Source organism: Antennarius striatus, chromosome 8 (genome assembly GCF_040054535.1).
Source record: "Antennarius striatus isolate MH-2024 chromosome 8, ASM4005453v1, whole genome shotgun sequence".
NCBI classification, from domain to species: Eukaryota; Metazoa; Chordata; class Actinopteri; order Lophiiformes; family Antennariidae; genus Antennarius; species Antennarius striatus.
This window is the reverse complement of record NC_090783.1, coordinates 2,783,467-2,809,317: the sequence shown is the minus strand read 5'-3', so window position 1 is coordinate 2,809,317 and position 25,851 is coordinate 2,783,467. Positions and strand designations below refer to the sequence as shown.

Sequence of the window (25,851 nt, the reverse complement as noted above, 5' to 3'; positions counted from 1 at the left end):
TGTGGCACCCCACACACAATGTCTAATGTTTTTGATGTCCTCCCGCCCAGAGTGACATATTGAGACCTTTCATGTAAATAACTCTTTATCCAATTTAGTGCTGTACCCCTAAATCCAAATCGTTCTAGTTTCTCAATTAAAATTGTATGATCAATTGTGTGAAAAGCTTTTTTAAGGTCAATAAAGATTCCTATGGAGTACAACTTTTGATCCATGGCATCAGTAATGAGTTCTATTGTTTCTGTCAGCGCTAACGCAGTGGAATGATCCTTCCTGAAGCTGTACTGACTACAGTCAAGGAGATTGTGCTTTGTTATGAATCGAGCAGCTTCTGTAGGATTTTTGATAACTGTGGTAGTATTGAAACAGGTCTGTAGTTTGTAAATTCACAAGCATCCCCATTTTTATATATCGGAACCACTTTTGCAATCTTCATTTTGTCAGGAAACACCCCAGTTTGAAATGACAGATTACATATGTGTGTAAATGGTTGCAGAATTCCATCCAGTGTATCCTTTATTAGCTTCATATCAAATCCATTCACATTAGTAGAAGTTTTTGCGATGCATTGACTGACCAGGTCTCTGTGTCCTTGACTAGCACCAGAAACATTGAGTTTGGGTTCCTTCCTCCCATGTCGTCTAAATAATCCCAGTGCGAGTGTGAGACAGGAATGTTTTCTGCCAGCTCAGGTCCAACACCCACAAAGAACTCATTAAATGTATTTGCGACTTTATCCATGTCCTCTAATTTTGTATTTTTAATATTAAAGTATTCTGGATAGGAAGATTTGGCCTGACTTTGTTTTATAACATTACTGATTATGTCCCATAATTTTTTAGTGTAATTTTTATTTTCTGCATTCAGATTACTATAATATTCTTTCTTACATGTTCGTATTATGACATTTAATTTATTTCTAATTTTTTTGTATTTGGCTTCTGCTCGTTCTGTTCTTTGTTTAACAAACTTTTTATATAATGTATTCTTTTTCCGACAGGCATTGATCAATGACAACGTCATCCATGGTTCCTTAACACCTTTTTTTGTTTAGATAAATTTTCTTCATTGCACAATGCAAATTGTACAATTCTTCTATTCTATCATTGAGATAGTCATATGCAGTGTTAACATCCTCAGCAGTGTAAACATCAGACCAGTTTGGAGCTAATAGATCATTTCTTAGTGCATTCATTCTTTCTTCAGTCTTGACCCTCTTGTAGAATGTTTGGGCCTGTTCCCGACACACAGTTTGTTTCCAATCATAGTTGGTAAATATCGGGAGGTGATCACTTATGTCATTGATCAGCAGACCGCACATAGTCTCATTAAGCATGACATTGGGGAAAATATTATCAATCACCTTGCTGCTGACTTGTGGGTAATGGGATTTTAACCAATCATAGGAGGTTTCATTAGTGTCTTTCCGTTGCACCTGGTGGCTCCACACATGAACGTTCTCAACACACGTTCAGATCCTCACTCAGTTTTGCTGCTGCTGAAATGGATTCGTTATCACCACTGCACTTCTTCCCAGGTAAAGCCGTATGTCTTCTCTACCTGCTGGGTTTACTGGATCACGTTTCACATTCAAACCATTTTATGTGCATTTGTTTTTCCAGACGAAAAAATACGAAAAGATGTGAACATCTACCACATTCACTCACCTTTCCACCCTCTGCCGTCACCTCCTGCTTTCTCCTTTTCTAATGACGTTGGTTGCCCCACCCAAACTCAATCAACTTCACCAGGTACATGCTTTGCTTATCATCTGCCTTTCTTGAATGTGTAGACCAGGATTCTGTCGTTTTTGTTTTCCAAATTCAAATTTTAAATTAAAAAAGTGGCATTTTATCCTTTCATGATGTCAAATTGTGTTTTGTTGAGCTTCTATATACAAATTGAAACTCGTTTTAGACAATTGCAGGTACAAATACTGTAGATTTTGTGCTTTTTTGTGATTTTTATTTCAGTGATGCTATTATATAACATTTTGAAAACAGACATTCCTCGTAATTCTCCGATGTTTCCTCTCTAGTGTCCCGTCCCCCTCCGTCCACCCCCAAAGCCAAGTTTGTGAGCTATGAAATGGAAATGCGCCGTTCTCCAGCCATGACAACATGCCCATGCTGTCAGACACTGGTCACCACGCTGGTCGTCTACAGCGTTGGGAGCTACGCTTTGCTCATGTGTCTGGTGTTTGCGTTATGCGGGTGGGTAGACGCTCATGCAAACATCCAATCAGGTATTCAAAAGGAAAAAAGACAGGTGTAAGTTTTTCTGTCTCACAGGTTGCTGCTCGGATGCTGCCTGATTCCATTATTTGTGAACTATTTCAAGGATGCTTTACACATCTGTCCTTGCTGCCGACGGATTCTCCACGTACACAGGAGGAAATGTTGTGAATGACGGCAGTCGTAACCAACAGAAGGATCATCATGTGTTTCATTTCAACCTTGAAATGTACATTGTTTAGAATGTGTGTATTTTTTGTATAAAATGTGTAGAGAACATATGTTAGTGCCCTGCATTTGAATTTGAAATTTTTTTTAAATTTTGTACTATGTCAAATAAATGTGTTTTAAAACAAATATTTTTCCCTTTGTTAGAAAAGATGAGCACATAACAATAATTTGATCCAAGATAAATTAGCATTTTCTCAGGAATAACTTAATTGTTCTGTCTTCTGAAAATGAAAACCTTCAGTTGAATGCTGTAGGAAAAGCGAGTGAATGGATTACTTAATTTATATTCTGACTCATCAAGTCAGGGTTGTTTTCTACAGATTTGACCTTTGATTTGTCACCGATGCTGACGACCACCTTACAATCTCTTGTCATTAATGTGGTGTGTGGATTAGGCTTGTGTGTGTGGCTGTGCGCGTGTGTCTTAAACGTGCCCTCACTCATGACACCAGAGGATTAGAAGTGTGGGCTTATTTTAGGTCTTGGAGCTTTGAAGCAATGAACATCGCAAAACCCTCTCCTCCTCCGTGGTGCCACGCCCTCCCCCTGCTCATGTATAAATCCCTGACAGGATGTCTGCTATTCCAGATTAGATTGGTGGATCCCTGCAGAAACGCCGCTGACCGCTGCATGGCAGAGGATGCATCAGGGTATCTTTACTCCTTTGGTAAATTCCTTTCCTCCTTGGTTCCCTCGTCTTTTTTCTTCCAGTGTTTCAAAAAGAAAACAGAACTCCTTTCCTATCTGATCCTGTGTGTCGCCAAGATGCCCTTCATCCCACCCGTGTCGATGACCTGCTCCGTGTCAGGACTAACCCGGAAGCAGAGGCCTCTGAACATCACGTCATCTGCAGCTGCTGCATCCAAGGCAAAGGTGCAGAGAGACGGCAAAGGCAACTCAGTGAAGGAGCGACTGGCGTCAAATCTCAAGCAGCTCGGCAAGAAGAGTCAACCTCGAAGTCATCTGCCAACCGCTAAAGGAGGGTCAGAGCTGCACGCGAAGAGAAAGGACAGATGGTTGCCTTCATCACAGACAGAGACGATGAAGACGGAGCAGCACAAGCTCGTGAGGCAGATCTCTGCGAAGAATGAACCCGAGGTGAAGACGAGCGCCAGGCGTCAGGAGGAGGCCCGTTTCACGCTGACTCTCACACCTGAGGCTGTTCTGCTGCTGCAGCGGAGAGACAGCGAGAGGCATCAATATTCAGCATCCAGAAATGGAGGAAGCGGAGGCGCTGCTTCTGGAAGCCTTTCGGATTCAAGACGCAGGAGGGAAAACGTCTCCTGGAGGCAACAGGAAGCGGCGCAGAAGAGACAGAGCCCCCCAAAGGGCAAAGGCGTTGCTAAAAACGTCGACGGCAACGTGGGAGACATCAGCTCGATTGTGAAAATCTCCCTTCTGAACGAGCAGCATAAGTATGATGATGTCGAGTATGAGGAAGAGGAGGATTATGGTGTGGATGAGCGCGTGGTGTTAAAATGTACAGAGTGGCTCCGTGGGCTGGAAAGCACGCCGGTGACGGTGGGGAACGGCCTGCAGGCGGTGTGAACAGCTTCCAGAGTGGAGATTTTATGTACGACTTCATGAGGACTCGCCATACAACGCGTTCGCTGGTTTGGCTACACGCGTGTGTTCCGGCTGTTTCTCTGGTGGGCTTCTGTTTTACTGAGGCCCGCTAAGATATTCATGCAGTGTTAAAAGATTAAAATATTTCGTTCTTGATGTTTCGTTTGACCCCAATCACTCGTCCAAGTTAGAAAAGAAGAAAAACTTTAAATGAAATTACAGATTTCAGCAGTAATCTTTACACTGGAGGAGGAGGAGGAGGAAACGTGACGCTGTGGGAAATATTTACTGTTTTCTAACACGTGAGCCATATGTTGAAATTCTATGATTTGCAGGTTGACTATTTTACGAGTGTCCAATGTGTACAGTGACAACAAACTGATTGCATGTCATGCAGAGGGTGGGGTCACATAGCAGCACACCTGCAGCTGGATGTTTTACAGCATGATTTAACAAAAAAAAAGAAGTGTAAGGGTTAATTATTAACATTTTATTGATTTTCTTTGAAAAGGTACCCCCCTTTAAAACCCCCCTTGTGAGATTATCCTCACCTTATAGGGCAAATGAACCTCCTGCTGTCCGTCAAACATTCAAAAATCAAACACGGAAGCTGATTTGAGCTTATAATGGAATTCCCTTAAGATTCCTAAGATTTTACATATGCAGAATTTTGGATGAAAATACATATAAAACTTTTACATAATTCCATTTTGTGCAATGCTGAAGCGGTAAAAGTCCTGGATTTGAATAATCCATGCGCAGAATGTTCATGTGATGCTATCAGGGTGGAAGATTTTCCCACCGTAAAGAGAATAAAATTTGAGGGTTTGTTTCTCACAAAAAAAAATAATCTAATGTTAAATTCTTGTAAAAACTGTATAAAGCTTGTATTAAATATAGAAAAACACCTCCTACACCGTCTCTGCAGGGTGATGATAGCTTCACACAGACTATTACTGCTGTCTCGCTCGCCGTAAGGAGCTTTACAGGACTCAGATGTTTGCCTTACATTCCCTCGTGCACAGACCGAGTGTGATTAGTGATTACACTTATCCACCTGGGAGTCAAATGTTACGACACGTGCGCTTGTTTACGCGTGAGAGATAACACATACTGACACATACTGCTCAAAAAAATAATGCTAATTTAGAGAATCACCGTAGAAAGCTTCCTCCATCCTGTGCAGGTATGTTTCAGCTCTGTGATGCTTTTGTGTTTCATTTGAGGCCTGTCAAATAAATAACACAAAGATACAAAATGCATTGTTGCTGAACACGCTAACAGACAGACGGGCATTACTTCCAGCGGTTGATTCGCCGCAGCTGTATGTAGGCCAGGAACATGCAGACTAACACCATTCCCAGTAGGGCCACCTCGTTCTGCCAGAAGCCCCACACGGAGTAGTCGATGTCCTGACTTTTCAGGAACAGCTCCCCGGGGAATCTGCAGAATGGGAAGGAGAGGCTGAGTGTGTCTGAGGGGAGTAGAGTGCTCCATGAGTGTGTTGCCGCTCGGGACTCACATGGTGTTGTTGCTGTAGAATGTCTGATCGGTCAGCTCGATGATGAACGCGGCCTGAGAGACACAAAGAGAGGAGTTTGAACTTCTTCCTCTGGACAGAAAACACAAAGCGCCCCTTTGCTTACATTCATTCCATATCTGAAGATGCTGATCCATTTCAGCCAGGAGAGCCAACTCAGCATGGCGTTGAGGTTGACGAGATAACCGCCAAAGACCTAAAACAGGGGAAACAAGAGCAAATAATCCGACTATACAGCTTCAGGCGGTCATATTATGATCTCAGTTTCAGTATCTCGGCAACACACCATCATGAAGACGAAAGGGAGAGCGATCAAGACGTTAGCCATGGCGAACGAGGCTACGCTCGCCGAGACCAGGAAGGCCAGGCTGACTCCTGCCAGACTGACCAGACACATGGTCAGAGTGAAGAAGAAGAAGGCCGCAAAGGCAGGCTTCAACCCTGAAAGCCAGTGGAAACAGGAAGACAGAATGTTCTCAGTTAGACGTCTGATTTCTGGATCTTCTGCAGGGTCGCCTCAGGTACCGGAGCCCATCCAGGGTTCACCCTAGACGGGCTGCCGGTTCATCACCCAGGGACATTTAGAGCTACAGGTGATTTATAGTCATTACTTAAAAGATTTTTAGACTCTTGGAAGAAGCCAAAGAATCTAAAGGGAACCCTCAGAGACCCGGGGAGGACATGCAACCTCCTGACAGCAAAGCCCCAGGTCCGGACGTGAAACCAGCAACATCTCAATGTGAGGCAACAGATCTAATTAAAGCGTCTCCAAATGCTCCAGAGGGACGCTCCTAGGTTCCCCTTGGTGGTGTTAGACAAGGTGTATTCATGGTGCGCATGCGCTTGTATCAAAGAGCATTACCCATCATATAGTAGGAGATGGCTCCGGATATAAAGATAGGGATGATGCGGTTGGGGAGGAGGTCAGCAAAGATCTTGGACAGGAAGTAGACGGAGGTCCGGTAATATCCGCTGGAGTTCTCATGGCTGCAACAGACGAAACACAAACTGTGACGCTCTGCAATTAATCAAGTAAAGGCTGCCTTATTTTAAATCCTCCACTGATGTTTTATGTTTTCAACTGCTCCACAAAATGTCATGAAAAACCAATAATGACTTTTTCAGGAAGGATTGTTTGTTTAAGTTTATTTAAGGACAGTTTGCTTAGGCCTGTTTTTCACTACAACAAAATCAACAAACACCTCCTATCAAGTGAATATCCAGGACGTGTGTTGCACTGATCTGGTCAAACGATGCCGTTTTAGAAAGTAATTTAATGTATCTCACCACACACCAGCACTGCACCATAATGTCATGAACTAGCACAATATTTTTACACGTCTTACGTGTTACATTTGCAGATTCGTGCATGCAAATGTTTCAAAAATCAACAACTCATGAACTAAGTTACAGATGATTATTCCATTATGTATCCTAGCAACACATGCATACACACAAACTTCACATGGACAGAAAAACCAGATTTAAGCTTCAAGAAGTCCACTTTAAATGCTGATTTAGCAGTTAGAAACAGGCAGATCCTATTCATTTTTAATAAACAACGAATAAAAAAAGGATATCATCTATTTCTAATGATGTGTATCAGATGGTGACAGACATTGGAATTGATCTTGTCCTGGTATTTTGTGAGGATTAAAAAAAAAGCATATAAAGAAAACCAGCCTTTCTCGACTTGGAATTAGCTTAGAGAATTAGCATTAGTAGCATAGCGTGGAAAGACTTTCGCAATCTTTTGCACTAAAACATGAACGCACATGTTTTAGTTGATCTTTCACTCACATGAAGATTGTCCTTTCATTGATAAAGAGCTCAACAGCGGAGAGATTCCCAAACACCATATTGATGATAAGGAAGAAGAAGGCTCCACTCCTGTCATGAAGAGAAACAGTTATGTAATATTATCTGTTCATCTGATGACCTGTAAAATGTCTCCATGACCCTTTTGACTCCTTCTTGATAAAACTGTAATTATAAATTATATATATCCTCATCCTGATGTCATTTTTTTCTTTTATTGCTGACTCTTTATTTATTTTTTCTAACTTTATTTTTGAGTATTTGTCATGACATCCATCATCACTCTAAGATTGAGAAACGCACATTTCTGTCCATTTTCATTTCCCTCAAAACAAATAGTAACAACTACTTATCTGTTATCATTCTACAGCTCCCTAGTGGATATGGTGACACAGCGGTAAGAGTATGCTGACTCATGTTGTACCTGTTCTGTAAAGCCTCGGGCAGCGTCAGGGGCAACTGGTAATAAATGAGCCCCACCAGGAACGCAAAAAAGATGGCCATACCCAACTGGGCATAAGACGTCTGAGGGTTCCTCAGGGTGTTCAGCAAAGTCCTGCCACACACCACACGCATCTGTCGCACACACACACACACACACACACACACACACACACACACACACACACACACACACACACACACACACACACACACACACAAGACGGTATCTTTTTTTTTATATGCACAATGACAGTTATAAATAAGGTTCATGCAGCGGGCGCCCCAGTGAATTGTTATAGCAGGCGTAGATGATTGATGTTTGTGACATAACACCATAAATTCACTTTGATAAGAGTCATTAATCCCATTTTTTCTCTGCTTTTGAGCAGACCTGATATAGAAATGACGTAGCATAGGTGGCTGTGGCGTTTCCGTTGTTGTTCCTTTCGGCAGAGTTTTGGTTCAGGCGGTCCAGCTCCTGGAGCATGCTGTTACACAGCTGGGACTGGCGGTACTTAGAAGCCAACGGGTTTTCGAACTCTACTGTGGAACGAGACAGAGGCCAGAGTACATCTCCGTGTTGCAGATAAGGATGTAATGAACAGTCATTAGCTGTCAGCAGTTACTTAATGTTAGGTAATTCTTATGTGGACGTACCAGTCCTAATTGTTTGTAATGTACATTTTGCCTCTCCATTTGTGACGTCCATGAAGAAATCAGCAGGGTTGTCAAAATCGTCTATTTGGTAGCCTGTAAATAACAAGGACAGGAACACATGCAAGTGAATCATTAGTTCAAACTTATTTAATTTACATAGGAAAGTCTCTGTTGTTTATTTTGCATTTCCAACAGCATCTTCATGCAGGTAGGCTGTGAGGTGTCAGGATGTCCCATGGCGACGCAAAACATTTCTCTTTTCTGCATAAAGATGCGTCATATGATGCTTTTAGCACATTAGAGTCAAGGTTCGACAGTTTTTCTAGCAGACACACACACATACCAAGGTTTCCAAAGTAGTTCAATGTCTGGCCTGCTGGTCCTGCGTACACCACCTCCCCTTTATGCATCAGCGTCAGGTGGTCGAACTGCTTGAAGATGGAGTAGCGTGGCTGATGGATGGAGAAGATGACAGTCTTTCCTCTTCTGGAGATACTGTACACAGGTGAGGACATACATCAGCATCCGTATTGTAATAACAACACACAGCAGCAGATGGTGATGCTGCTTTTATCTGTGGTGCATTAATAATGGCTGCTCCGGTCTGGTGTAATGTTGATTAAAGCTGATGGAGAACGATCTATTGCCCAGGTATTGACCTCGACGTCTCCAGCGGCATCATGTGCATCAGTTGCAGTCTATATCCTGTGTGTGTGTGTGTGTGTGTGTTGTGTTTCTCGCAGAACGATTAACGGGTAAACGTGCAGTACTTGTGCAGCAGGTTGATGATGCAGCTCGCAGTGTTGGAATCCAGTCCGGTGGTGGGTTCGTCCAGGAACAGCAGGGAGGGAGAGGTGATGAGCTCCATCCCGATGCTGCATCGCTTCCTCTCGCCCCCAGATACACCCCGCAGGAACTCAGTCCCGATCTGCACACACACACACACACATGTAAAACACTGCTGGTCCAATACTGCTGGATAGTGAGTGATGTGCAGGTAAGTTAGGGTACCTTAGTGTTGGCGCAGTCCACCAGGCCCAGGTCTTTTAAAATAGCATCCACTCGGCTGTTTTTCTCCTCTGGGGAGTGATGCTTACGGTCCAGACGTAGGTTGGCGCTGAACAGGAGGTTCTCTCTAACAGACAGGGTTCCCATAAGGACATCATCCTGGAAGCACACGGGTGATGTAGACACGCACTTGTCCAAACAATTCCGAAGTTTAACACTTTCATACCTGAACCACGTAGGCCGAGTTGAGCCTGAGGTCAGACGTGATGACTTTGCCGTCCACCAAGACCCTTCCTTGGCGCAACCCAGCAGGGTCTTTTCGTCCTGCGATGACATCCAGGAGTCTGACAGGAGGAGACAGAATATAAAATGTGGGAGGAATTTCTCATCTATTAATGTGTGCATGGACGTATCTCTTACGATGTCTTTCCACTCCCAGTGGCACCCATGATAGCATTCATCCCTGGTCTCATGATTCCACTATAACAGCCAATGAAAAATTCCAGTCAGTCATTTATAGAATTTTTTTTTAATACATTCACCAGGTTATCATACGTCAATCATAAATAAAAAGATATGTATTTGGTAGAAAAGAAGAGTATATTTTTAAATGTTTTCATCATATTTTAATTGGTCCAAGTTGAAGCTTTGAAACAGAAGTTTCAAAATTAGTTGCCTTCCAATGTTTTACTTGATTCACTGCATGTTGCTAGAATTATCGTAACATAAAAAAGGTTTTAAGTGTATTAATACATGTATTAATACCATAAATGGCCTCTCTTTATGAAAAAAAACATTTATTGCCCCACAGGTGAACTCGCTTTGTACAGGAAACACACACACTGCAAAATACAAGACGAATAAAAACACAAACATGACATAAAAGAGAGGCTATTTTTTAGGGGTATTTTATATCTGCTAAATTAATGACACATTCAATGAGATGAGCACAAATACCACTTTTACGTGATTAAAAAAATTAGATCTCCCACCCATAATGCTGTGGGCTCGTTACATGACATGCCTGTAAATATCCTACCTCACATCTTTCAGGATGTATTTTTCTGGACCTTTCCTGCAGCACAGCCTCCTCTCTTGAACACAATAGCGTAAATTGCTAAATGTGACAACAGGTCCTTTATCACGGTAATACTCGTCCAGGTTGATAGCCGTCTCTTTCCTCTCAGACATCTTCAGAAGCAGCCGTTACCTGCAGGAGAGACTGGAGTCAGGAAGTGGGGATCGAAGGGACAGGGAGGAACTGTTTGATAGGGAGGCCTGTCCAACTGACAGGGAGAGAGAAAGCCGTGCATTACCAAAGGTTGTGGTAGAAACACACATGACCTTTGGACTCCTCAGTATTTTGCTCACATCATTCTAACCATTCTCACAAAGATAGTGTGACATTGGCCTTGACTCTGGGATTTTCAGCCACAGTTATGACTGCATTAAAGTGGGACCACAACTTGTGTAATACAACAGTGCATAACAGATGACAATGTTGGACAGAACAGGATGGAAAGTACATTTACTCAAGTACTGTACTCAAGATACTTGTACTTCACTCGAGTATTTCCATTTGCTGCAAAATTTAGGTTATTATTTGATAACTTTAGATGATAGTTGTGTAGTCAGTGGGTTTTATGTGTCTGTGTATTTTCATTTTATTTGTTTACTTAGTTTTAATGTGATTTTACTGAAGTACATTTATAAGACTTTTATTCAGATATGACTTGTATGAGTGACATTCACTTACCCAAAGGACTATATTTATTTTAAACCTTTGGATACCTTTTTCAACGTCAACTCAAACTATATGTTGGTCATGCATAGTGAGTTATGTTGGTCACAAGTTGTAGACTTTGGTAGACTGAAACTTTGATGAACAAAAACACACAAAGTCATGCAACCTTTTGGATTTGGATCCAAAAGGTTGGATGAATCCAAATCACTCTAATAACATTATTATAATGTCTAGTAGCAGGTCTGTGGTGTCTCTCCACCATATGTTGGAATTAGGCAGGATAAAATGTGCTTTCATGCAACTTCAAGACCACTGATGAGGTCTGACCTGTTAGTTACAATCATGCAGAAGGTGATGACCGGGGCTGAGGTCAGGCTTCTGTGGAGGAAAGTCACATTCTTCTGCACCCAACTAGGAAATCAATGTGGTTCTATGCTTTGTTTTGTCACGCTGAAGCAGGAAATAACTTACATTAAGCTTCTGCTGAAGATTGCAGCACATTTCCTGTTAGACTATAATTTTCGAGACACATTAAATAACTTGAGAGAACGTCGACTAATATTGAATGACTACCAACTAATAAAAACAACCGAAGGGCTACTAGCGGTAGCCCCAAACTTTAGGGGCTCATATTCCCATGGCGCGGCTGCCCCCTGTCGGATAGAATGCTGTATGACTTTTCCGTGCGCTCAAGCCAACGTTGTTTTTCTCTTGCACTTTATTATTTATTTTTGTGCTCTTGTCCAATCAGGCTCCGTCTTGCACCTTAAGCACCGCCTACAAATAGAATGGTCCAATCGCTTTGTAGTATAGCATAAAATGGGCGCTGCTTGTTCCAGACATTCTTAGGTGTTGTCATTTCGTGCTAGAGTTTGGTGTGCTTTACACCGGCAGTGTTCGTGGATTGTGGACGTCCACGATGCTACTTTAGCTGGATTATTTAACGCGGAAGAGACAACTTTTGAGTAAATCGGAACACAACACGACATTTAACACAAAGAATAGTTTATAAAGTGTTAGCAAACGCTTGACATGGAAGAGAGGAAAGAGGAGGGAGAAGCGGAGATCCAGGAGCACGGCCCCGAACATTGGTTCTCCAAGTGGGAACGGCAGTGCTTAGCAGAGGCCGAACAAGGGGATCCAAGCGAAGAGGAGACGGAACACAGCGAGCAGAAACTGTGGCACCTCTTCCAGAACTCTGCTACCGCGGTAGCACAGCTCTACAAAGGTCCGTACATAATTAAGCTAGCTAATTTTCAGAGCTAACGCTAAAGCTAATTACGCTGGCTAACTAGCTAGCGCTAGAACTGGGCGGAAAGCGACACAAAGGGGACTTGCTGGGCTAATGGTGTTTCCCGTCGCCAGTAGTTTCTCCCCGGGATAATGGATGCTGTGTGTTTTACTGCTTGTTTTGTTAGACGCAGAATGCGCATTGTTAAATTCTGCTTTACATGGACGACTGTGGGCTTTTCTTTGGTAGCATGACACTGCCCCGCTGCTGAAGCTAACGTGAAGCTAGTAGCGCTAGCATGGGTTTACTACCGGTCACCGTGTCAGAACGTGGTGGCTTTTGGTCCGGGTGGCCCGGGTTCATGTAGGGGCTCAAGCCGGGCGAAATGGATCGATGGGTGGATGAGGTAAACAGGTAAACACTAAAGGGAAACTTCGCTTTCCCCCCCCCCCCAACTTGCTCATTTGAGCCTTTTAGACACAATATGGCTCCTACAAAAGACGTTTTGTCCTTTGACCAGTTGTCTAGCTTGTCAAAATAGCATGTCAAAATGGCGATACACGAGGAGGAGTTATCCGACTGGAAACAAGCCGGTGACGGTCAAATGCGGTCAGTTGTCACCGACATGTGGCTCCTTTTGACACAGACGTTTTATTCCTGGGACTGAAGCTCATGCTTGCTTTGTCGTAAAAACATCTAGAACAAAATGGCGAAAGGATTTTAAAAAAAAAAAAAATCTTAGGAAGTAAATGTTTGTGTCAGATTTATTTGCTTCTATAAGACTGATATTCTAGGTTTGCTCGCTAGATATTTTATCCTAAAGCTTCGTTAGTTGTTGTGCTTCATATAATTGATGGAAACCGCAGCATATGTGAGGATATTATTGGTAGTAAAGTAATGAATAGGCCCAGAATCTTTGTCTTTATTTTTGGTGGTAAATCCAACTCATAGACAGTGACAGTTTTCTATTTCGATCTGACTTTTGAGAATAATAAATTTAAGAGTTGAGTCGGACGAGTTGTAATTAATGTCTGACTTGCTTTTAAATGTTTATTTCCAGATCGAGTGTGTCAGCAGCAAGGCCTTTCTCCCTGGGTGCCCTTCCAGAATGCAGCCACAGCTGTCACTAACCTGTATAAAGGCAAGTAATCACTATTTTGCATTTGCATTTGTTTTACAGCTGTATGTTAATCAAAATGTGGCCATGTGAGGTTCAGGTTCATTAAAACATTTTCCTGTGTTGCTTCATCAGAAAGTTTAGATGCACGCCAAAGGAGCCATGACTTGGGCATCCACGTGGGCTCTCAGCGCAAGAATAAGGACGTGATCGCGTGGGTTAAGAAACGCAGAAGAACTATCAGGCGCGAGGACCTCATTAGCTTCCTCTGTGGCAAAGTCCCACCTCCAAGGACAGCTCGCACCCCACCCAAAGTTGCCATGGTGTCTGCTAGCCGGCCATCACCCCCGGAGACGGGCAGCTCTGTGGAGACAGACCTGCAGCCTTTCAGAGAGGCCATCGCGCTGCATGGTGGGTAACAGTTCCACTCACAGCGGTCATGTGATCAGACGATGCTGGAGTTCATGCAGTGTGCTTCATGATGTTCTCTCTTTTTTTTTTTTAGGCCTCAGTGGCGCCATGGCGAGTATTTCTGTGCGTTCTGGTCCTCCGGGTTCACCAACCCATCCAGCCCAGGCCATCGGTCGCCGTAGGAACGGTCTGCATGACGTGGACCTGAACACCTTCATCGCTGAGGAGATGGCGCGCCATTTAGATTCCACATCCAATCGTAAAAGAGGCCCCGCCCCTTGTAATGACGCCATTACAGACTCGCCAACTCATAAACGTAACAGGATGCTCTGAACTTTTTCTACACCACTAATCCCTCCTGTCCTCCTTGGTGGCCGACTGGACAGCCGACGAAGACTCATGCCTAGGCCCGCCATTGAAATCTTCCTCTTTTTTCATCTCGCTTGCGATGCTACAAATAAATTAACTTATCTATTACAATCCAACATATTCCTAACCTTTTATTTTTCTTTCGTCCTGCCTCTGTTGTCTCATTCGTCCTCTCTATAGTAGAGCTCTGGTCTTGTTTAGGAATTTTCCTTTTTCTGTTTCTGCTTAGTTGCCCTCAGTAGATCTGAGGTGTTTACTACGAAGCAAACATAAATAGGTTGGGGGGGGGGTGCTCTCTTATCCTGGCTGGATCACGAATGCTAACCCTAACCTGGTCCAGAGGCTGTTTTTATAATGTTGGATGAAAACGGGATTTATAAGCACCGTCATTTCAGTGTTTTCTATAAAATACAGACGTACAGATCCGTACTTTAAAGTGCAGCATGTAGCCTATGGTAGGCTAACATGTACACAGCCATATAGTTAAAATAGCACAGACTATGCTTCAGTATAAGATGATGTTTTCTGGGTTTCCCTTGAATTTTACGCAGCTCATCATTGGTGCACTAACAAGACGGTACATCAGATAGAATTTATCAGTTTCTATTTGGTAAAATTTGCTGCCGATGTTTTTGGTTTATACTGCTGGTACTGAGTTAACAGAACGAAGATTAGAGAACTGACTTATTCTGCAAACAAAAGCCCCACATCCGTGAATATCTTTAAATGTGCGTCACGTTGGAAGTAGAACGATAGCTAGTAAACACTCATGTGAGATAAAGGTATTCTAACTTTTCACAACAGAAACCTTCTGTCACTTTTTTTCTCTTTCTGTAAAACTCATTCTTGTTGATTTGGGCGTCTGTGAGCTGTTGGTCCAGTTTCTGTGTACCAGACATCAAAGCCATGCACAAAAAATTCCTTTCCGTGTGCCTGAAGGGAGCCGGCGGCAGACGGTCTCGGTTAGAGGGCGCCGATAGCCGCCGTCGCTAACCCTTGGGTTTTGTCGAACCGGCTCAAGCAAAGTAAGCGTGAACTTGCTTCGTAGTAGACGCCCTCGAGCAATCACGTCACCCCGGAATGACTTAGAATTTTATGTTTAGGCATCCCAACCCCCCCCCTTTTTTTTTTTTTTTGGTAGTCTTTTTCCGCTCATTCTCAAGCCTACTTCCTCCTCCTGGAGTGTTTGCCAAAGCAGACTGGACTAAACCCTGGACCCCCAGGGGCTTGAACCATCTCCCTGCTGTGTGGCCGGACTGGAAACGCTCGCCGGCGTGTGTTCGCTCTGCTGCTGCGCTGCCTGTTCTCATATCCCACAGCAGAACTGCCACTTACTGTGTCGTACTCGTCTTTGCCTTTGAGAAAGCTGCTACAGTATCTCTGGTTGTTGTGCAACTGTGCGTGTGTGTGTGTGTGAGTTTGTTTGTGGATGCAGGGTTCTGGTAAACCAAGCATCCGCTTGAACAAATAATTTCCTGTTTTACTTATAATTCATCCAATTTTTTTTTTTCTCTTCTTGAGTTCCTCTTTTTGCAGCCTAAACCAGGGTTTTATCACAAAGCAGACTGAGTTAGGAATAAAAAAATGTAATTTTAGCAGCTTTATAATCATGTTATCCCACATGTGTTGTTTACAGATAATCCTGATGACAGTTCTCTTTCAAAATGAGTTGGACTGAATCCTGATTCTTGCATCTTCATCATTAACAGTGTACCTCCTCAGTGTTTACAGCCGTCATCATTTCGCCTCTTGCTCTTTAGAACCAGTCAGAAACCATTCGCACTTATTATTGTTTCAGGTTTGTACTTAAAATGTTTCAGGAGTTACTCGTCCCAGTTTGGCCCCGTGACATTTTTCTTCTCTGAGAAACTCTTTCTGCTTATTTCTCGCGCTGCTTTGTGATAGAATCTAATGTAATTTGTGTAAATGACTTGTAGGTGCTGTTCTATGTGGTACATATTGTAAAAAAAAAGAAGTGCAGATCCATCAGGATGTCCATGTACAATTCTGACATTAAAGACAATACCAACGTGAGTCTTTTGAGTTTGCTCCTGTTTGGATTTGATTTCTCCTTCACTCGTATCATTGCCTGCTGATAATCTTGACTCAACAGTTGATATTTCTGTGAATTACCTCATGCTGGTCCAAAGAAATGAAGGATAAAGAGTGCAACGAAGTGAAAAAAGAGCTCTTGAGTTTCAGCTATTATGTTCTGCAATTCCTGCTGGGTTAACAAATGCCTCGTTGCTTCTCAGTCACAGAGCATCTTGTTTCCTACAAAGGAGCCTCATATTACGACCAAAAGGATATAAATCTGCAGTTTTACTTCATTTTTCATGTGCTGCGAATCAGACCATTTTTAGCCCATCGTGAAGTTCACTTTGCTGACACACGGGGGCGCCACAGGCTTCTGCTTTGCCCCCTTCAGAGCTGCTGAATATGTAAATGAGATGATTTGTTCTGTCACACTAATTATCTGCTGCTTCCAGAGAGGCAATGTTAATCATTTATACACAAGGTTGGTTAAAGAAGAATTAAAATTCAGACAAAATCGCAAAAGTGTGAAATTCTGCAAGCAAACGATGCTGAGACTCCAACCACGAACGATGAGCGTGTTTAAATTGTACCAGGTGTCATTTGAGGTGACTCAGAGATGAGGAATTAGATTTAGTTTTAAAATGAAACAAAACTGGGGTGGATATTTGATCTCTGCCGAAGAGGTTTGGTTTCAGTCCCATTTCTGAGTTAGAACCTGATTTCTTATCCAACCATCCAAAAACACCCCGTCCAGGTGAGTGAATGTTTGTCTCTCTGTGATGAGCTGGTGACCTTTCCAGCTCGGACCCCGCCCCCTCACCAACGTATAGGACCCCCCCAACCCACACGACCCCACAAACGACAATCGCCTATGGAAAATGGATGGATGAATGCACAAAAATAATTAAGGTGAGGGATGAGGGGGGCAGGATGCATGTTTAATTAATCATTATTTGCATCCAGGAAATAGATAAATGATTGAAAATGTCATTAAGTCTCTTAAACTTAATGTCAACCTCTAAAAGAAGCTGTAAATTGTGCGTCTGTGGTTTGGCAGCGGGTGTGACCCCAGTGTCAGCACAAAGGTCAACGGTAGGCCTACTCGTGGATGACACCCCCCCCTCCCCCCAAGAGAAAGCCTGGGTTTAAATCTATCTGTCCAACACGATTGAGGGAGATAAAGGACGGCTCCATCTAAGCAACACATCCAGGGGATCCAGGGAGAGGATCTGTTCCTCCTTTCCTCTGCTAACGCTACAGGGTTGTTGTTGTTTCATCACCAATCTGAAGGCTCTGAAGGCTCTGAAGGCGGCTATTTGGTGGAACCGACGAAGAGGAGCAGAGTTGACCGCAAGCTGTTTCACACTTCAAAAAGAAGCACTCTGTGTGTGTGTGTGTGTGTGTGTGTGTGTGTGTGTGTGTGTGTATGTGAGAGAGAGAGAGAAAGATCGAGACATGACGAGAAGCAACAAGTGTCTGAATGTTCCAGAAATTCCATCCCAAGATGGCCATCCAGGCTGGTTGGTATTAATACACACATACAGACTCATAAACACACACACACACACGCACGCACACGCACACGCACACACACACACACACACACACACACACACACACACACACAACATAGGTGATGTCTCCAAGGATGCCGTCTGGTCTGAGAGAGTCGGCTGCTGTGTGTTTTGCAAACCATTAAAAACACACACACACACACACACACACACACACACACACACACACACACACACACACACACACACACACACACACACACACACACACACATTCTATGACGGAATAGATGCTTTAGCAGTGTGTGTGTGTGTGTGTGTGTGTGTGTGTGTGTGTGTGTGTGTGTGTGTGTGTGTGTGTGTGTGTGTGTGTGTGTGTGTGTGGGCTTGACCATTAGGGAGCCTTCAATGGGAGACAGCTGGCAATCAATGATGCACTAGTTATCCCTAGTGTGCGTGCGCGGCTGTGCGCCGACGCGCACCGCGTAAACACACCGAGCCGCGGTAATTGCCGCACCAGGTTGCGCTAATTGATAGAGGACAGCATGCTTCTGCGTTCACATGCACACAGACACATTAACGCATTAACACATGCACATAAACAGAAACCAATCAGCCAGGCTGAGAATGCGTCCCCGGAGAGCTAGGAGCAGCCGGAGAGCAGAGGAGATGGAGAGGTGGTGAGGAGGCGAGGAGGGAGGAGACGAGGGGGAGGAAGAGGTTAAACGCTCCCCAGGGATGGCAGCTATCGGGGCTCTTAGTTTTGTACACACGGTAGGAGAGGAGCGTGCGTGGCGTGCGTGAAAACACCAGGTCTAAGAGATTAACTCCTATTTTTGGGTCCATATCTTTTTTCTTTTATTTTTTTTGGTGACTGTTCCTCCTCTTGAAAGATGCACGTCCCTCCCCCTCGCTGTTCCCCCAAACATAAATATGCTTACACACACACACACACACACACACACACACACACACACACACACACACACACACACACACACACACACACACACACAAGCAGATCTTTAGAGCTCCCCGTGCACCAGCATGTCCCTGTCTTCCACAAATGCCATGAAAAAAAATAAAAATCCACGAGCTGATCACCATAGCAACACGTTATATATCTTCCAGCAATATTTATCCAACCCAGAGAGGAGGAGTTGTGTTGGTGGTGATGGAGAGAGGAAGAGGGGGGGAGGTATAGGGTTTTGGTGGTGGCAGTGTGTGTGTGTGTGTGTGTGTGTGTGTGTGTGTGTGTATGTGCGGGCGCGTCTGTGAGTGAATGTGTGTGTATGTGTGTGTGTGTGCGTGTCGTGGGGGTCGTGATGTAACTCCTCTTGATATCAAACGGTCATTATAGAGGAGGGGCTGCGGTGCAGGGAGGGGGCCACGGGGCGGCAGCAGCATCCAGCGCAGCAGGACCGTAACGTCACCAGACATCATCACCTCCAGACCAGCGGCTTCCAGCCGTGCGCCACGCACACATTTCCACGCCACCCTAATATACCACTCCGGGTTTTTTCCCCCCACTTTTTATTTTATTTTATTTAAATGAGTGCATGTGAAAACGCATCTAATGTGTGTGAACACCACGGACTGCGCGCATCTTCGTGGCGCATGAGTGAGAACAGCTGGACCAAGAAGGTCCAAAAGCGGTCCAAGCGCAACCGCGCAAGAAGAAACCCACCAGTGGGGTGATGGGTACGCATTAAAGAACGGTGGGAATGGTTGAAGGAGGGTGGGAGTGAGAGAAAAGAAAATGAATGATGGGGGCAGAAGGAGAGCTGGAATTATTGCACCCCCACCCCCCACCCCCCACCCCCCAAAAGCATGAAGATTAGATGTTGTGCATTCTGGCTGCAGATGGGTTTGGGCTTGATTCTGAATAGGCGTGCACAGTGTGGTAATGTGTGCGTGTGTGTTTGCATATGTGTGTGGGTTTATTTTTTGGGCTCAGGAAACAGGTTAAGCAAAGGGAGGGGGGAGAGAGAGAGAGAGAGAGAGAGAGAGAGAGAGAGAGAGAGAGAGAGAGAGGAAGAAAAGGAGGGAGAGTGGAGTGAGGATGATGATGATGATGATGAGAGGAACGAACCGAATTAAAGGATGTAGGTGAGTCTGGGAGGAGAGGAGGCCCAAATCCTCAGAGAGCTCCTGGGAGAGAGATGGGGGAGACTAATGATGTGAGGAACAGGGAAACATAGAAAGACAGGAGAAAACAGGAAGAGACTGAGTGTGTGTGCATGTGTGTGTGTGTGTGTGTGAGAGAGAGAGAGACAGAGGGGGGGGTAGGTAAGAGCAAGACCACATCCTTTATGTGTTCACTCACTCATACCCGCCTACACACTTGCCCTCACATTCCCACTTGGCCTCTCTTCACCGCCGCTCCATTTTTTCCAGCACTCTGTGCTCGAACTGATATTTTGTTTCGGTACACGTAAAATTTTCAACAGCCTCTTTTTCTGGTGGGATCTTGTGAGCTGTTAGCGTTACGACGTGCAAGACATTTTTGTCATTTTAGCTCATCAGATGAGATTTTCTGCTGCTTCCGCTTTATTTCAGCATCCTCCTTTAATCACTTTTGGCAGGGGGAACTTTTTCCTCATGTGTTATCTAAACAGCGGGGGGATGACAGCAGCTGTAGGAGGAGAGAGATGGGCAACTGTAGGTATTGTTCCTAATGGCCGGCCGGCGCTCCACCTGCTCCAGCATCAGGACAGGTCGATATAAATCACTGTGAGTTCAGGAACGTTGGGATATTCTGCTCAAACAAGACATGCGACTGTGAGATATCGCCTTGAATAGAAATAATGAATCAAGAAATAAAAACACTTGAGCAATCATCACCATGTGGAGCCTCATGAACAAACTTCATGACACCTCTGGGGTGTAGCTGCTCTCAAGGGATGCGTCTGAAAAGGACTTTCATTGGCGTGGCTGCCCCTAGTGGACAGATGGTGGTACTGTGTGTGGAGTATTAAGCAAGGCTGTTCACCAGGAAGGATTTAAACCATAAAATAAACAAGGACAATGAAAAAAATCACTCCTTTTACATCTATAAAATATTTTCTGGCTACATGAACAATCCTATTCCCAAGTTTTATCAAAATCCATCCGGTAGTTTATGCGTAATAGATGTAAATGTTGATGATCTGGCAACGTCAAAGAAAGAAAAACTGCAAGAATAACTTGTGAAATCAGTAGAAAGCTGCTTATATCAGATCTTGTAGGGGCTAAAACTGTGCAGGTAAATTTCATCAATAGGGGTTTGTTCCTTGTGACTGTAAATAACCTTCACTACTTCAACCCCAAACACTGACCGAACAGTGAAGTCAGGCCAAGAGGGGAAGGTTGGCTTTAATTATGACTAATGTACTGATCTCAAACTATTCATCTGAGTCTTCTAAAGAGACCTCCCAAAATGTGAAAGTATTTCTTCATGAGAAATAATTTTGTCATTGATGAATGAGCTGCCAGGTGTGTAACAAAGACAAACTGTTAGGGCGTCTATTGTCAATATTTCTCGAATAAAAATGAGTCAAATAATGTACACAAGGTCATTTTTCTTGAACCTTCAGAGAATTATCAGACTAATCTGCAGCTGCCGTTCACTATAGAGATCTTTATTACCTGTCCTCTTGTTTCGATTCAAAGTAATATCTTTGTGTTTTACAGCTTCAACTAGAAAAGATCTTGACGACTCAGCATCAAACTGTAAATGGACGTTTATGAACATGAAGGCGCATGAATCAGAGATTTCAACTAGGACTTAAAAACAGAAGGACAGCAATAATTGACTGGTTTCCACACCACTGATGCGTTCAAGTCACGTCGGAATTGCCTGTTCTCACTTATAAAGGTTGACATCCATTGACAACACAGCGTTGCTTTAGCGTTTGAGGCTCGACCAACGTGAGTAGAAGTGAAAACATTTCACTCATGTAGTTTTCGTACCTTGACTCCACCGACTGGACGACATTGGGGCGTAGTTTCCGAATTTAGTTGAATGTTTTTGAGTTTCTTCACCAAATTTGAAGTGTATTCCCGGACATCCTTCCTAAGTCTCTCTTGTAGATTTGTCTGGATCTGAAATTTTCAGAAACATTTACTATTATTAGGACACAATTCATCAGTAGATATGAATATAGTCGCGTCATATTTGTACGTTTTCATACACAAATGGTATCACCTGTTTCTATCTACTGTAATAACTAAATAAAGGGAAACTCTCCTTAATGAACTTCCTGGCCTGCTGTGTGAACGACCATAATGTGTGACTGCAGACTTTCACTTTCCCGCACACGTTTGAGCAGAGGTGAGATTGTCATGGACACTGCATAGAGTTAAATGAGGGGGATAAATGATTTATATGAAATATCAGGGATGGCAAGTCTCCTCGCCTCCTTATTAAATTGCACCTGTGGTAAGTAGAAGGCGCAGGGAAAGATGAGATTTATCCTGACAAGCTGTAGTGCTTAAAGGATAAGTTATACATTTTTCAAACCTATTTTAAAGGTCCAGTGTGGAGCATTACGATGATCTATTGGCAGAAGTGGGAGACGCATGGAGAATAATCCGACATATATATCCGTAATTATGATTTTTTTTTAGTGTATGATCAACTGAAACAAATTGCAAGGCTATTTTTAAATAAAACAAAATGACGGCTGGACTTTACATTTCATTTTTATGGGATGAGGAAGACGGATTAATAGTTTTTTGCATTCACACGTGGTTCTAGATCGGATTTCACACTCAATTCATCACCACTTGACACGATTGAGAGACGAGCGCCTGAGCGGAGCTCGTGTTGATTGTCAGCTGATTGTTGCCCTCATCCGTCGGCAGCGACGAGGAAGTAAAATGAACAGTAAACATCATGCATTCATTTAAACTGTAGTTTGCATACAGATGTGGATCATCTGTCTGGTGAAGAACTTCATGTCGCAGCTCTTCCTCTCTCTGATCGTTCGTTCACAGCTCACCATCCCTCCAGGGAAAGATTAGAACCAAGACTTTAATGTTGATCTTTACACCCAAGAGGAGGGAGTATGTTGAATTTTGAATGACGGTTTATCCCGATAAAAGATAAGTCGGGGAATTTCATTGTCTACTTTGTGCATTTAGAAATCCCTGCTTTCCCCCTGAGGTGTCCTGCAGGAGTTGGCGATGTCAGGGTCACCACCATGAATTCTCAGACCTTGTAGCTTCAGAGAGAAATCAGAGTTCGATCTCCTGACATCAAGCGAGCACTAAACCCAGGAATCCCACAGGAGGAGCCGCAAATCTACACCGGAGGAAGTTTCCTCAGAGGAGGTCACGAGGGCCGCTTTGACTTGGATAAATGTCCACAGACGTAAGCGGACTTCTGTTATCTGACTGTTTCATCCACCTCTTTGATTCACAATCACACCAAACGCTAATCTGTTGCTTTAACGGCGTTAATGGGCCTCAGATGTGAAGCCCTTCCTCTGGACAGGGCAATTTCTTTGCTGAAAAGCTTTCATAAAACTCCACCAGTTGTTGACGAGAGCCGACCTGTAATTACTCACCGGGATTCATCTCTAATGGTTAAACAAAGGCTTTTGTGCTGCAGCTTGAATTATGAATTCAGAATACATAAGCGGGCATCACAAAGCGTCATTATAGGGATGATCTCCTGATTTATAGCTAATGCGTCTGACCTCAGAGCTGGTTAGTCTCTCAAAGGCAGACGTCGCCGAGAGGACAGACGCTCCTTGACTGTCACGCTTTGATGAAAGGGAGCCGTGAAATTGTTCATTTTAAAATACAGAAAGCGTTTGTGACTCGTCTGTAATTCATTCAATAAGAGGTGCAGGACTCAGGATGAATAGCTGCATGAATAAATGTGTGACATATGAACCCAGGATTGATGCTGATGCAGGAGCGAAATGAAATAATGGGAATGGTGAGGATTTAAGCGTCTTAAGCGTGAAGTTTTAGGTCAATTTTTAAATACTTCTTTCAGTCACGTATTTCTTTGGATCCACTGTTTTTTGAAGGTTATATCAGCGATGCGCAAATATTTTTTGGATAAACAGTAATTAACTAATTAAAACAGCGCCATCTAAAGGAGAGAAAAATTAGTGCTATAATTTTTCTTACAAATTTTTTTAAAATACTGTATGTGAAACATACTCTTTTAAAAGGACCTAAAATGTGCTACAAATTCACATTTTAAAGTAATTTTTTTTTCTATTTTGGTCCAAAAAAGTCTAGTACAAAAGTCGAGGTTTCTTTTTCCTCAGAAATTTGTTGTTTAATCGTTTTTTCCAACCGACATATCGGATACTAAAATTGGGGAAAAAACATTCATGTTCATTTTAATCAGTTTTTTTTTTTTTATTATCGGGCATTAAGTTTTGATCTGAAAGGTAAACTCTGGTGATAATTTAGAGCGTACTGCCTGTGAAACATAATGTGGAATAAATGATCTTCTATATTTACCCCATCGGCGGTTAAAAAAATATTAAAGACAGCTCTTTACTGCATCTTCTTTATTGCTCTGGTGACATGTTCCTTCATTATGATGATGAAGGGCACTGCAGTTTATTACATGCAGCACACACACGTCACTAAATGTGAGTTATCTTCTTGACCCTAAAACACTAAAATGTGTTTGGAGCTGTGAAAGAAGAAAAAAGATCCTTGGTTCTAAAAGAGACTTGGTTAGATAAGAATGAACGTTGAATGAGAAAAAAAAATTAATATAATATTGTTAAAAATCAAAAGGGTTAGAAATGATATTGAGGGGAAGAGTCCAAACATCCGATTGATCTGTAGTTGTGATCACAGATGTAGTGGTGAGTCAAGATTTCACCAGCTTTTCAAGTCTTCTATTTGTCGCTTCTCGACAAAAACACAAAAAAATGACAAAATACTGAAAAAAAAAGTGTTTTCACAGCGATTTCGCCCAACGGTACTTTCAGACTCTGACAAGTGTGCGGTCCAACTGTCAGCTCAGGTTAAAGCCTGAACTTCAGGTCATCCTGAAGTTGTGTGTGTGTGTGTGTGTGTGTGTGTGTGTGTGTGTGTGTGTGTGTGTGTGTGTGTGTGAGCTGCCACATGCGTGTACAATACACACACACACACACCTCCAGTTGTGACTTTCTGGAGAGAACACTTAAACATGTCTCCCATTCCGCCTCTCCAGAGCCCAAAGAGGGCGGTCATCACTGCAGCTGACGTCAGCAGAGACCCGGTCGATGGATGATGGCGCCGTTTACGCCACCGTTACCGGTCTGACGGACGTCTGTGGGATGAAATAAAGCCTGACAGGTTTTAGAAGAAGAGAGGCGGACAGCCGAAGAGACGATGATATCTTGTACAAGTCGAATCTTTGTGCCGTCACACCTCTTGGAATAATGATTTGACGGCTGCCACCAGTCGCCATCCCTCCTTTCATTCTTCTGTGTTCAGCGGCTGCCCTGTTTCTTTCATTCTCTCTCCTCCTCTTCCTCTTCTACACCCCCCCCCACCTCCTTTTCCCCCTCATTTGATCAACGGAGCAGCATCTCAGCAGGAGTATTTAACGAGAGAAGGCCCCCCACCCCCGGATACCCCTGTCCTCTCCTCTACTTTTCTGTCTCCTTGTAATACTCCGTCACTCCTTTGCCTTTCACACACTTCCTTATCTTTTTCTTGCAAACGTTGTCACATTATGGGATTTAACACAGTCACCACAATGCGCACACACACACACACGTCCTTCGGTGTGTGTGTGTGTCTGCCGGCGTGTGAACACAGAGGTAGTGTTCAATTACACAGCAGGAGAGTCGCCTCTGAGTCACTCCAACTAATCTGGTCTGAAGGTGCAGCCCCAGAGACACACACTGAGTGTGTGTGTCTATTTCTGCAGACGTCTAATGTGTGCATCTGTGGGTTTAGGAGATTAATTATACTTATTAATATC

At 43.5% G+C, this 25,851-nt stretch overlaps 2 protein-coding genes across 5 annotated transcripts in view; one reads left to right on the top strand and one right to left on the bottom strand.

The window, feature by feature from the left end:
* Window positions 1-4,506: 4,506 nt before the first annotated feature.
* Window positions 4,507-25,851, bottom strand: part of abcg2b (ATP-binding cassette, sub-family G (WHITE), member 2b) — a 33,578-nt gene continuing 12,233 nt past the window's right edge. Inside the window, exons 1-17 of one of the 4 annotated variants that reach the window (XM_068321056.1) lie at window positions 25,034-25,150; window positions 21,873-22,004; window positions 10,538-10,708; window positions 9,919-9,978; window positions 9,725-9,842; window positions 9,502-9,657; window positions 9,261-9,418; window positions 8,834-8,985; window positions 8,491-8,583; window positions 8,225-8,376; window positions 7,814-7,965; window positions 7,372-7,461; window positions 6,434-6,558; window positions 5,858-6,012; window positions 5,678-5,767; window positions 5,554-5,606; window positions 4,507-5,474 (exon numbers count right to left, since the gene is read on the bottom strand). In XM_068321056.1, the coding sequence (XP_068177157.1) occupies window positions 5,327-5,474; window positions 5,554-5,606; window positions 5,678-5,767; window positions 5,858-6,012; window positions 6,434-6,558; window positions 7,372-7,461; window positions 7,814-7,965; window positions 8,225-8,376; window positions 8,491-8,583; window positions 8,834-8,985; window positions 9,261-9,418; window positions 9,502-9,657; window positions 9,725-9,842; window positions 9,919-9,978; window positions 10,538-10,689 (1,854 nt within the window). In that variant the 5' untranslated portion in view covers window positions 10,690-10,708; window positions 21,873-22,004; window positions 25,034-25,150 and the 3' untranslated portion in view covers window positions 4,507-5,326. Of the gene's footprint in view, window positions 5,475-5,553; window positions 5,607-5,677; window positions 5,768-5,857; window positions 6,013-6,433; window positions 6,559-7,371; window positions 7,462-7,813; window positions 7,966-8,224; window positions 8,377-8,490; window positions 8,584-8,833; window positions 8,986-9,260; window positions 9,419-9,501; window positions 9,658-9,724; window positions 9,843-9,918; window positions 9,979-10,537; window positions 10,709-11,713; window positions 11,884-21,872; window positions 22,005-25,033; window positions 25,151-25,851 lie in introns of those variants that run through there. The other 3 variants (XM_068321055.1, XM_068321057.1, XM_068321058.1) reach the window with 3 other exon arrangements.
* hapstr1b (HUWE1 associated protein modifying stress responses b) lies at window positions 12,119-14,481 on the top strand. The gene is made up of 4 exons (XM_068321322.1): window positions 12,119-12,470; window positions 13,534-13,614; window positions 13,726-14,001; window positions 14,096-14,481. Exons 1-4 carry the CDS (start codon window positions 12,275-12,277, stop codon window positions 14,332-14,334), a joined length of 792 nt encoding a protein of 263 aa, XP_068177423.1. The 5' UTR covers window positions 12,119-12,274; the 3' UTR covers window positions 14,335-14,481.